This window comes from Vicugna pacos, chromosome X, assembly GCF_048564905.1.
Source record: "Vicugna pacos chromosome X, VicPac4, whole genome shotgun sequence".
NCBI classification, from domain to species: Eukaryota; Metazoa; Chordata; class Mammalia; order Artiodactyla; family Camelidae; genus Vicugna; species Vicugna pacos.
In genome coordinates this window covers 16,491,247-16,505,308 of record NC_133023.1, presented here as the reverse complement: position 1 = coordinate 16,505,308, position 14,062 = coordinate 16,491,247, and the positions used below count along the sequence as shown (strand labels likewise).

At 38.4% G+C, this 14,062-nt stretch overlaps 1 protein-coding gene across 1 annotated transcript in view; it reads right to left on the bottom strand.

Annotated features, from left to right (window-relative positions):
* The window catches only part of PHEX (phosphate regulating endopeptidase X-linked), a 168,456-nt gene that overhangs the window by 16,130 nt on the left and 138,264 nt on the right, over positions 1 to 14,062 (bottom strand). The window contains exons 16-17 of the mRNA XM_006213000.3: positions 6,200 to 6,254; positions 602 to 669 (exon numbers count right to left, since the gene is read on the bottom strand). Of these exons, the coding sequence (XP_006213062.1) occupies positions 602 to 669; positions 6,200 to 6,254 (123 nt within the window). The remainder of the gene's footprint in view (positions 1 to 601; positions 670 to 6,199; positions 6,255 to 14,062) is intronic.

Sequence of the window (14,062 nt, the reverse complement as noted above, 5' to 3'; positions counted from 1 at the left end):
TCTGCTCTTTCCTTTTGCTTAAATGTCATCAGGATACATAGCATATTCTATATTATACATCACTAGGAAAGCATAGCATTTCTTAAAAAATTCTGAATATATGCCAGCATAGAGAAAAACAGAGATTAAGCATTGCATAATCCTTGAAATGGTATAAAGGAACCAGTCAGCCAAGTCACAGACTCCTAACTCGCTGAGTCCTAACTTGGCAGCATGTATAATCATCTTCAGAGAAGAGCTCACACCTCCAGGGAGAGCATCTCAAAGTGGTGAATAAGTAAGTGAAAGGAAGGGAAGCTATAAAGCAAATCCTATAACTATTGGTGCAGCTAGAGCAATCCGGACCTAAACGTGAAGCTAATTTCATTGAAATTACAAGGTCTTTTCTTCATTCTGCCCCATCACCGATGGGAGCAACTATTTATTTATTGCAAGCTATCACAGCAAGACATGGAGGAAAGCTTTCAATCAGCAATTATATGGCTTTGGATAATCTTCAATCTATGATGATGCCACTATGCAAAGATAATAGCAACAATTAACATCCATATCATCAACATGACCATAAAAGCATCAGCTTTTACAGTGAACCAATACTTACCATTATTATCAAATCCATGTGTAAATTCATGTCCAACAATTACTCCTATAGCGCCATAACTCAGAGATCTATGGCATAAATATATAATTGGGAGAAAATTACAAGCATGAACCTCAGAGCATAATCCTTCAATTTTTTGCAATGAAAAGTCGAGATATTGTTTTCTAGTAACCACGGTAATAATAATCTACTAACCACAACCATGAAATTGTAAAGAAGTAAACAAATCTTTCTCACTGAAATAGACAAAGAAAATATAACTTCTAACATTGTCGTTGTGACCATGTATGGACCGTAGTTCCAACCCTCTGAAATTAGGGATGTGAAAGAGATGGTTTCTAAAGTCCCTTCCAGCCCTAAGGCTCCTATGGTTCTACATCCACCCTAGCTGCAGTTTATAAACACCCCGAGCAGCAGTAGGGTTTGAAAAGATCCTGTCAGTAAACATACCATTTATTTTTTATCTGAGAAACTGCTGAAAAATCACTATAGACTTAGAAGTTAAATTGTTTTCCAAATGTAGTCATAAAACAGGAATAGAGCAGAGATTAAAAGGGATCACTCTGCTTTCAAAGGCAGTCACGTTCCTCTGCTTCTGTGACAAATTCACAACTGAACAGCCAAGACTGTGAAGCCTTAACTAGGTTTGCAAAAAGCATTATCTTATTTCTCTTCACCTCTGAAGAAGCATGTGGTCGATTACCTACAAAGGTGACCAACGACAGCTTCACCCACCCTGAACACATGTGCCCCTCCTCCCACCAAGGGGCAATCTATTTCCTTCTCCTTGAATCTGGACGAGCCTTGGGGCTTGCTGTGACCAACAGAATGCAGTGGAAGCGCCATGTGTGACTTCTGGGCTAAGGCTTTGTAGCTTCCTTTTTTTTTTTTTTGCCCCTGTGGAAGGCAGCTGCAATGCAAAAAAGTGGGAGTAATGAGCTGGAGAGAGAAGCCAAGTGAAGCAAGTGACAGATGCCAAAAGTTGAAAGACTCTGAAGGAAGAGAGGTCCAGCTAAGCCCCAGCCATTCAAGCCAGCCCAACTAGGGCACCAGACAGGTGCGTGAAGTCATCTTAGGTCCTATGGCCTTAGTTGAGCTGCCCCAACCAATGCCACACAGAGCAGACAGAGATAAGCTATCTCAGCTGAGTCCTGCCCAAACTGCAGAATCATGAGCCAACAGTGGTGGTGCTTTGTTACACAGCAATAGATAACCGAAACAGAACACGTGAGTCACGTATGAGGAAATCAGTAAGGGGGCTTCCATACGTGTGTGTCTGGGATCTTCTCTCTCAACTAAAAGTTCCCTGAAGGCCAAACCCCTACCTACTTGATTGCAGCTAAATTCTCTGTACCTGGTACACAGTAAAAAATAACAATGATTTAACTAATTGATTAATTAACTTTATCATTTCATGCAAGTGATAGATCAATATGTAACTGATTTTAGTCATTTAACGTATGCATGAGGATTGCAAACAACTTAAAATCCTCGTTACAAGGATTCTTCCTTGTATTTGTAATTATGCTAAAAATATTTCGCAGTTGGTTCCTGACATACAACATCAAAGTCACCCAGGAAACAGACAGGACCTGTAAGTGGAAGGAACGAAAATTTTTACAGCAGTATGTTATTATAGGACATAATGATCCTTAACATGCTAATTGTTTGTCTCAACTATACCCAAGGAAGTGCTGTAAGATTTAATTTTTCCCCTTGGTGGCAATTCTTTCCTTTGTTATTTCTTTCCTGCAAGGTAATTTACATTTGAAAAAATGCTTTCCTACTGTTTTTCCATCATTGCAAACCTTCATTAAAGAAGTAAGAGTAAAATTATGCATTTCAATCATAGAGCTATCATAGCAGTGTGGGACAAACTTGTAATTTTACATAGTGCTAATTTTTGCAGCAGTAGCTATCACTATGCAGCCTGTAACATTTCGTTTTTCCAGGACTCTCAGCTCTGAGAATAGTACATGGTCCTCTGCAAGCCTTGGTCAATGCTGTTGACTGGATGAATTGAAGGGATGAATAACAGAAGCTTATAGGAACTGCTCTGCAATAAATGTCCCTTCAGAGGGACTGCTCCAATGGGCTTCCTATCTGCAAATGGTAACAGAGAATTCAGGAAATGATTGAATCACTGCAAGTTCCAATTCTCAGTTACATAATCACAATCCTTTGGACAAGAGACAAAGAAAAAGTAATTTTAGATGACTAAGCCTGACAGTGATAATGTTTCATAATACTAAATTCACATCTTCCATTTTATCAATGGGCATGATTTAAATTAGCATGGCATAAAAATAAGTAAATAAACTCATTTGCCTTTTAAAATGTGACTGGCTGGCCAGAAACAAGAAGACTCCTGCAGAGAAAATCTAGCTTTCCAAAAATAAAATGGGGAAGATAACAATTCTTCCACCTACTCAGTTTCTCTTTTGTTCTTACTACTCGATGAGTTTAACACATGCACAGGATCTGCTGTCAACAGGGAAACAATGGTACTGCTGTCTGGAGTGACCATGATCTCACGCTGTCATCAAGTAAAGGCTACTCTATGCCTGAAATAGAAATTCACAAAAGTCTCAGAGCTGCAAGCAGCTTTAAGGTCATCTAGCTCAACTCCTTAGCAGAGGCATGGGGCTCCGCTACGAAAGCCCATTCAAATGGTCGTAAGATTCTCCTTGGGCATTTCCAATACCCCGTCTGAGGTGGCCCATTCCCTCTTCTCAGTTCTAAATAAGACAGCACTCCCTAATGTTGATCTAGAATTTCTTTCTTATTGATTCCTCAAGTGTAGTGGTCTAAAGTGTTCTAGCTGGACACCCGCTGACCCACTTTCCAAACACAGTAAATCATTCCACCACCTTAACTTTCCTTCAAAAATGTTAAAAGACAGTTATGAGGTTCTCCCTCAAGTGTTCTCGAGTTCTTTCAACTCTTTTTCTTCAGTCATGAATTCCAGACCAGCATTTCCCAAAACACAGAGAAAGGGGGAGTTTAGGAATCTCTGGGTTAAACACATTTTAGATAGGTTTTTCTTGCAGAAATTCTTGGGAATTTTTATGCTTCTAAGTATTGTGGTTCTCCAGAACAAAGGGAAGGGGAGGATGACACTTTGGGATATGCTGTCTTAGGCCACTTACAATCCTGAGTCTTTACTCAGGAAACAGTTCAGCTTGTTGATGTCCCCACAATTAGACCCAACATTCACGGGAGGGCTAAGCGGACCAGTGTGAGCAGAAAGGATACCCACTTGTTGGTTCTGGAGGATATCCATCCAGAATAGATGGATGTATGGGAACCTATCTCACTAGACTGTGATTCCCATCTCTCCAGCATCTCCGTATTTCCAATGCAGAATGCCCAAAAGATGCTTAATAACTATTCAGTGAATGGGTATCTTAAGAGGATGAATGGCTTCAATACAAACACAGAACTCTTAGGGGAAAAAAAGACAAGTTTCTCTCCCACTCAGCATAAGGTTGAACTAACAGACACTAATATTGGCTAAGAGTCTATAATTTTGACTTCTGTATCAGGAAATTATCTCATGGACCCAATAAACAAATTTACTGAACCAATAATTTCAAAATCTAACCAGAATATGTCCAAGTCTCCAGGTATATAACCACAGTAATAGAAGCTCAGTTAAATTGCTAATGATAAGTAGAATCAAAGAATTCTAGGACTTTTTAGTGTGAAGCAAGCTTAGAGAATATTTAGCCTCAACCTTTAATTTTATGGAAATATATATATAAATTTCTAATCTTAACAATAGAGAAAATTGACTACAAATATCTGAACACTAATGAAAACTATGCAGCTGAGACCTAGGATGATATTAATGGATTTGGTGACTATAAACTGAGAATTTTCATTTAAGCTAATGATGGTGCTCCCCTATCTTAGGCTCTATCAGTGCCTGCTCCTATCCCTCGGCACTCATCATTTTCAAGCACATCAATGCCAGCAACTGAAACTAGTTGCCTGAGGGCTTTTTCGGGCCACCAAAGCCCACTCAGCCTAGGTTGGTCAATGCCAGGGAGTTAATACACCTGGCGGCAGCCCTCAATCAATGATGTAAAGTGAGTTGGAAGATAAGTGTCCCAGCTCCCTTGCCCCTGAGGCAGGATCACGCTGAAGCACGTTCTACAATCCCCCAGCAGGACTAAGCACCAGTGGCCAACAGTGATAACTGACTTTTAAAAGAAAATGTGGAGAAGAAGGCAGAAGACGAGAGTCAGAAGGAGATGTGACTAAGGATGAATGGTCAGAAAAACATAACTGCAAGTTTGGAAGATGAAGGAAGAGGGCCTTGAGCCATGGAATGTGGGTCACTTCTAGAAGCCAGAAAAGGCAAGGATGCTTCCCTACAGCTTCCAGAAAGAAAGGTATTCCTGCCAACACCCTGTGTTTAGCCCAGTGAGACCTAGGTTGGACTTCTGGCCTACAGAACTATAAGCTAATAAACTGACGTTGTTTTAAGCCACTAACTTTGTGCTAATTCATTATGGCAGTCACAGAAAATGTATACGACACAATTTAAGAGACGGTTTCCTCCCCTCCCTGTCTCACTTCCCAACTCCCCTACTGGCGTTTTCTGGTGTCTCCTCCCAAAAGAACTACTTGCATTTGAATCCTTGTTACAGTATCTACTTCTGGGGAAGCCCAAATCAAAACCCTGCCACCGTATCTCTCTTATTTATATATGTATGTGATCCTCTGTCTTTTTAACCTGCATAATCATACCGAAATTGTCATTTATACAAACCAAAACACAAGAGACTGCTAAAATTAAGATTAAATTTTCTGTGCATTAAAGCACCAGAGCAAGCAAAGGCACATAATAAAAGTAATGATATTACTGAAAATGAACATTATCAGAATTCTCATTATATATAAATTCTGAATTACGTAAGTCTATAATCTCTTGCTATTAATGGCCTTTAAACTGATATTCCTAAGTCCAGACACTGCCAATTTTTGACCTACTGTTACCCAGGTTATACTTCTAAAGACAAATTTAACTATCTCCACTTACTCAAAAACTTCAATGCTTTCTCCTGTCTGATGTCCAGGCTTCTTACCTGGCATCCAGAGCCCTCCAATATCAAACATCAACATTCTTTTCCAGACTTCTTTTCTACTACTTCCCTTCATATACCGCCTGGATCAGTCAAACTAGCTTCTTTGCTATTCTAAAAGCAATTTTCTTTCCTTTTCTCACATTGTTTCTTCCATCTGGACTGGCTTTAGACCCATCACCATCAACTCAAATCCCAATGATCCTTCAGGGTCCAAGTATTTGCAGTATGAGTCAATGCATAAATGAATAAATGCATAAAAAATGAAAGCTACTTGTGTATAAGTTGCCTCTCCTGTCCAGTCATACAGCCTGGTAACAAGACTCAGAAAATCGATACCTAAAACAGTCAGAGTGGGGCCAACCCCACTCCAGGTTCCATGCCCTCTTTCTGCTAAATAACCACTGGCTTTTTTTTTTTTTTGACATTATATCCTATATTCTACCGAAGTAGCATGTTCTTCCTTACTTGTTTCTTTATTAACTGGTTTCTTTATTAGTTTACTTACCGAGGATACTCTGTTCCCCAAAAGAAAGGCTTCTGGAGCTCTCCTGCTGGAAATCCTGGAAGAAAGACAAACAAACAAAATTAGAAGGGATACAGAGATTTACTTCATGATAAGGGTCGGGTTCCAGCTTTAGCCTTGAAGTTTCAAAGGTCAATTTGAAAGGTAGTTCTCATGAAGCTGGGAGCCCTGTAAGAGATCCAACAGTCTCTAAGATGATATTAATTCAACTGAGTTTGAAATAAGTGCATTACATCAGTTTCAAGGAGACCATTTTGCATGGATACACTATGGGCAGTGTCCAGCCTGCTGTGAACTGGGTTCCTTCATACACAGCACATGCAAGAGGCTTACAGTTGTCTAGTAGCTTCTCTGATGCAGAAAGGGCCAGCTTTATGGACGTACAACCTGTGCAGTCACACAGGGCCCCCCAAGCAGCCTTCTGGACTTGTACTTGATTTAATGGTCTGCTGTCACTGTCTTGAAACTCTTAATGATTTTATCTTTGAATGTGATTTTGGGAGTGGAGAACAAGGGGACAGGGAAGTACGAATGTGAGCAAAGGAGCCATGCACCACATTCCTGCCCGTGGTTTCTATTATACCCCATTTGCATGCACACAGTGTCCACGATGCTCCCAGGAGCACAAAACCCCAGTAGACCCCCAGTGCGTGTGAGTTCAGCAAGACTCAAGGAGAGTACGAGGTAAGCACGCTTCATCTAGGACTGAACAGATGACAGCCCCATGAGGACTCTTGCTGTCAGAGCCAGAATTTACTGCGATCACCAAAAGGCAGTAGTGGCATTCTAAGAAACATGAGTGACCAAGAAACTCTGTCATAGTCTTGCTTATTCCTATTATGTCCTTGTACTAGTCAACCACATATACTGAAAAGTATGACAAAGAAAGAAAGGGAAAGGTAGGGCTACCCACAGTTTCTTCCCCTTTCTGTCCTTCCTTACTCATTATAGTAAGCCAAAAGTAGAGTGTTCGTAGAATGTACACATAGTAAGAAGTGGAATAAAAGCTGAATTCGTTTTATGCAGTGTTTCCCCTGTTATGGTTAGAACAAAGTACATATGCACATACAAGCTAGAAAATACAAACTATAATTTTGATGATTCCACATATAAGTTAAAAGTTCTTACGTTCATATTTAAAACTGGCATTGTACAATATCAAGATGAATGGTATAGCAGCACTACATACAACAGCCAAGACATGGAAGCAACCTAAATGTTCATCAACAGATAACTGGATAAAGAAGTTGCGGTATATTTCTACAATGGAATACCATTCAGCCATAAAAAAGAATAAAATAATGCCATTTGCAGCAACATGGACGGAATTGGAGAATGTCATTCTAAGTGAAGTAAGCCAAAAAGAGAAAGAAAAATACCATATGATATCATTCATATGTAGAATCCAAAAAAAGAAAGAAAGAGGACACTAATGAACTAATCTACAAAACAGAAACAGACTCACAGACATAATAAACAATCTTATGGTTACCGGGAAAAAGAGGGTGGGAAGGGACAAATTGGGAGTTTGAGATTTGCAAATGTTAACCACTATATATAAAAATAGATTAAAAACAAATTTCTTATGTATAGCACAGGGAACTATATTCAATATCTTGAAAAAGAATATGAAAATGAATATATGTATGTATATGCATGACTAGGACATTATGCAGTACACCAGAGATTTACACATTGTAACTGACTATACTTTAATTTAAAAAAAGATGAGTGGTAATATTGTGTCGATGATTCAAAATTGCAATTTTTCTTACAACTTAAAATAGTAGTGAATAGCAAATTAAAAATCCCATGACAAGTCTAGAGAAAGAGAGGTCATGGAACACAGAACAAAGCTTTATATTTTAGCCCCTTTACAGCACTTTTTCCTGCTTTCTGAATAAGGGGGTCCCCATATTTTCATTTTGCTCCTGGCCCTGCGAATTACATAGCTGGCCCTGAATACAGACAAGTGGAGAAATCCCTCGCTTTGCTTCATCACTGCAATTCACCACTAAATTCTGTACCCTGGCATTGATCCAAGGATCAATACAAGAGATCACAACTGAGAATGCAAAGAATACTAAGAATACTACCCTCCAGGACAGGATACCATGAGAAGTGTAGGTAGAAAAGCATGTTCTTAATTCAGACGTGAAATATTAATTCTATGTAATTCATATATACATTCTTTACATTTTCTTAATAAAATCATAGTTTGAGATTTCAAGGTGCAAAAACCTAACTGCAAAACACAGACAGGTACAGCTAGCAATGCTCTGTTCCTTCACACAAAGGAAGATGCATCTGCCTCTGAAGGGGCAACGTCATACTAATCTTCACGATTTCCACATTTTCTTAAATATCTTTGGCATCTTTACATCAATATTCCATCCTCTTTTGGGTAATTACTCTTAGTAAGTCATTCTGAATTGGATATATATGCAAATATATATTACACATATATGCAAATCAGTGTTTATATGAAAACTCTCTCACACAATATTTTATCAAAAGCCATGATATTTCCTAATAAGAACAATGATCATAAACCAATGTGATTTAATTATTAAATCATTATGGCTTTCCTGCTTGGTTGTGCCCAGCTGGAAGCATTTATGCCCACTGCCAAGCCCTTTACAGGAAAACATCTGACATCTGCACGAGTCTCCATTTCTGCCGCTGCTGCTGTTGGAGGCCGCAGACTCGCTGGGCACAGCCATCACACTCCCCGATCAGCTGTATCTTCACAGCTTGTCAGGGCCATGGAATCCAACACTGATGAACAGAAGAATCTGATGCCCTTAGGGCCGTTTTGCTGAAGTGAATGGATTAACAGTTTAAGCTGCATTTTTGGAGATGTCAACTGGCGAGAGTGATAGATCAAGTCCCAACAGGGCCAACTCAGTATCTTATCTCATAAAGGGGGTGAATTCTATTTGGCAAAGGCAGAAGAGCAAAATAATTAAATAAATGGAAAGGGAATTCTTTTTCTTTTTCTCTCCCTTTTTTATAGGCTTTTAAAAATCTTTTCTTGCATATCCATTTTATTTCCTTTTCTCTCCATTTCAGCACTGCCTCACTACCTGTTTCACACTTTTCAAGCCCCCTTTTCTTAGAATATTTATGGCAGGAATTCCTCACAGTGTAAATGTGTGTGTGTACATACACAGACACATCTGTAAGAATATGAGAGACAGGCAGGGAGAGGGAGAAAAGAGAAATTTAACTACTGGATTGACCAAAATTAATAAATTTAATAATAGGTAATATTGACCAGGGTGTAGGAAGCCTGTTAGTGGGAGTGTAAACATTGCAAGCACTTTGGAGAGCCATTTAGTCATCTCTTAATGCTTTAAATGCCATTTAAAAAAAATGAGTAAGTATGTGCTGATAATGAAAAGGCTCTAAGAGATACTATAAAGCAACAAAAAAATTTAGTGAAAAAACAGCATCCAGTCGTGAATGGGTCCTTTTATGTGTACAAGATCTGTAAATGTATGTACAGGTACATAGAGTCAGTCTGCTATAACACTTGTATTGAAAAGGCAAATTTGTTCCAACGTGATTGATATATTAGAGAAAAGGATGAGACATAATGCCAATTTCACATTTGCATGTGCGCAATTTTGTCCATGAGAAATTCTAGATGAAAGCAAAAAACTGCACCCAAATAAACTGAGCCGCATAGGAATACACAAAACGCATACATTCCAACATGGACCGGCTACCTCTGTCCAAGAGTTAGAAGCCATACCCCGCAGCTTGTGGTGTTAAAATTTTCCTTCCAATTTCAGATAAACATACTTTCACCACTGCAAAATAACTCACAAACTGTTAAGACCTCAGACATCAACCTCCCCAAGCAAATTACAGGTCTTCTCAAGGGAAAGCACCATATTTACCGTAGCATTTATGTATTTACCAATTTAACATGGGTAAAACCATGCTATCGTTTTTATTAGGCTCCTAGCTTTTGTCTTCATAAAGTTTTTGATTGCTGTGTCCCTAACCCCATTTCTCCCATAAGCCTTGTGGCTTTTATTGCACAGTCTGGCATAGTGCTGTGATGTTTAGGAACACATATGTTACGTTATAGCAAAACTGACTATGTATGTACACGTATGTATCTATGTGTACATGGACACACATACATTCCTGCCAGTGGTTCTCAAATTTTGTCATGCATCAGAAACACCTAGAGGACTTATTGAAATATAGATTGCTGGGTCTCACTGTCAGAGTTTCTGAGTCAGTATGTCCAGAGAGGTGGCTAAAAATTTGCACCTCTAGCAAGTTCCCTTGTGATGCTGATGCTGCTGGTCTGGGAACCACACTTTAAGAACCATTGTCCAATCACAGGCTCACACACACTGTGGACTCATGGTGAAATGTGTTTATTGCTGCATTGCTGTAACTGAGAAAAGTGTGCAACAATCTAGATGTCCAACAGGAGGGGAATGACTTAATGATGGTATAATCATATTATGGACTGCAATGTAGCAAATGGAAAGAAAGAGGTAGGTCTTCATATGCTATCATGGGAAAACCTCCAAGAGATGCTGTTGGAATAAAGCAAGGTACAGACATAGATATATAAATACTATTTATATTTTTAAAATAAGTACCCTATCAGTGTGAGTATATGTATGAAAATTTACAGAAAAGGTCTGTAAAATACGTATCAAAGTGATCATAGTGGTTACTTACCTCTTAGAGATTACTGGGATTTGGGGTGGTAGGTGATTAAAGGGGTTTTGGACATTAATGTTTTAGATTTTGACTAATCAAAGATAATCAACTCGTGTAATTAAAATGAACTCTTTTAGAAATAAACATGTGTATTGCAGAAAATTCTTCTAAAGGCTATCCAAAAATGGTTTACAGTTAACTAAGCTTTGATAGTAGTATTCTGCTTTTGCATCTGTCAACACCAGCAAACTTCGTTCCTATTTTGAGCTAAAATACAGATTGTGGCTATGTAACCCTAAAGGCTAAAATTCTGACAAAAAAATAAATATTGGTATCTATATGTTGTAAGAACCTCGTTATTTGTTAGTAAAAAATTCTCTTTCAAATCTGCATGTAGGAAAATCACAAGGCCTGCCTTTGGTTTTTTACTGGGGTCAGCCTTTCACTTTTATTGGAGTTTCTCTTAACTCTCCTATCAACGGCCATTGACTAACCTACTTGGATTCTCAGCAAAAAAGCTGACCATAAAAGACAGAGTGCTTTTATTAGGAGACAACTGTCAAAGAACTGATCACATTCAATGGGTCAGGTTCAAGTATTTGACCTTTAAAATCATAAAGTTATATCCTAACTGTAGCTACAACTTTTCAGGAAAAGTTGAATGCCTCAATGTGCCTGAATTTCAGTATCCATTTTATTAGTGTAAAATCACACTAATTAGGCTTTTTGGTATAGTCCACTATAGAGAAAAAAACAAAATTAGCCCATTATTCCACAGCTCAGACCTAATAAAGCAAGCATAACCCTCAGGGATAGCAAATTCAAACTATGGAGAGACATGAACAAAAAGTAGTAATTTCCCTTTCTTCCTACCCTTCTCCCCCGAACTTGGAACTTTCCACTACAGGCTGCATAGCTAGCTTCAGATATGTACCCAAATGTCGCCTTCCCTAGTGTTTTTTAAAGGAAAGAGGTGTTAGCCTACCCCCCCTTTCTTGCTTTATATCTCACCATAACACCACCATCTATGATATTCTACATTTTACTTATTCTTTATAAATTATTGCCTGTCTTTCCCTAACTGGAATGCAAGCTCCATGACAAAAGAACTTTTATTTATTTTTACTGTTCTTTCACTGCAGTATCTCCAGAGCTAGAACAATGCCTGGCATGTGGTAAGCACTCAATAAATATTTGTTGAGTGAATGGAATCTGCACTTTGTGAAACTCTAAGGGGTGACTGGGGTTAAGCATTACCTATAAATTATGAGTGTGTGCTGTTAGCCAAAGTCTAAAATATTACACGATACTATTAGTGCCACCAATGTGCTACTTCTTGAAGTTCCCACATTCAATACCAGAATGGAAATAGATTCCATTACTCAAGTTCTGGTTTTCATTTTCCTTCTAGAGTAGGGACTCTGTTGGTTCCATTCCCTTGCATTCACACAGAACTAGTACAGTTTTGAGGTTGGCACATTTTTTTTTCAGTAAATTTTCAATCACAATGCAGGTATTAAGAAGATTAACAGCCCTGCCCAGCTCCCTGCAAGTTCCATCACCCCATGTCCTCTTAGCTCTGCTTACCATCAAGGAATAAAAGTAGGATGTTGCCCTTTTTATGGTTATGTCATATGCTAAAAAGAGAAAATCAGGCAAAGTACTGATTTAGATCAGAGTCCTTTGGTCCTAACAATATTAAACAAACATAATCTCTTTTCCCTACATTCTCTGTATGCTTCCATGTAATTGCCACATTAATTTTAAGTTCCATACGCATAAGTATGGTTCAGCAAAGTTATCACATGGCAAATATTCAGAAAGCATTACTTTCCAAAGTTTTGTTATTAGGAAGTTGGGTTGGGGGAGGGTTATACTGATGCTTACAAATGGTGATTACTTTAAGACAACTATAGTCAGCCTGGCACATCATTTCCTGTTGTTCCCACGCTTGGTCAGATTTAATAAAATGGGAGGCCTTCAACTTTCACTACAGGTCTTCCAAACCCAGACCACCTGCTTCTTCCCATTCTCCACATCAAACTTTTATAAATTTACTAATATCCTCCAGTTCAAACTTGGTTGGGTGAACTAGATACAAAGGGCTAACTGTAAAGTACAAGGCATCTTAAATTCCATCTAAATTTGGGAGCAGTTCATTAAATTCAATCACTCTCTTGACTCCTTTGAAGAAATTAGCATGATTGAATTTGTTCAGTTAGTATCCCTCCAGCAGCCTTGGGGGCAGAAGTGGCACAGCCAGAAGCAAATGACAAAGTAAATTCAGTCCAAAAGAGGGGGACAGAGGGGAAATTCTAAAGGAGAATCCAATGGGCTTGAGAATGTAAAGACCAAAGTGCACACTCAACTGTTTAATTAAATCTGCTTCCATATCTGCTGTACGTGCTTTCTCCAGAGATGCTTGAGTTTTCCACTGAGTGTGTATCTGTGTTTTCTTTCACGGTGGGTATTTGTGATATTTTAATTCATGGGCTGACTATATCAATACGCTGTATTGTATTATCAGCTTTGTCAAATAATACGACGTTCAGTCTTTCGCATGGGTTTATTTATGTGGATTTATTTATTTATAAATGTGACTTTATTCTAGTAAATGTCATGACAGTTATTTTCAAGTCATAAGTGTATGCTTATATTACTGAACTAATCCATTTATCAATCCACATCCCAGGACTTAATGGTGATGCATCATCTTAGCAATATTATTACACTTCTTGTTGAGATTCACTTGTAGTTACTTCTGCTGACTTACTTGACTATCTTACTTGTCCTGTGCAATAGCTCCAAGTTCTGTAGTTCACTAAGGGAACATATTTTATGACCTTAATTTGGGAGGTGTTAATATATTTAAATACCATTATAAAAACTACTGGAAATAGTTTGGTTTGGTTATGATGATGCAATTTCCATACATAACCACTGCCCAGTAACATTTACTGAGCACCCTGGTGTTCCAAGCCACACAGGTAAGCTTTGAACATACAAATGTCCTCAAAGAAACTACAATCCAGTGAGGGGAAAAGGATGTGACCAGAAAAATAAATTTGATTTTGCAAAATCTAAAGAGGAAGGTGAACTGATACCAAAGCTCTCTAAAATGTGTTTTTAATTGAAGTATGTCTTAAACTCAGT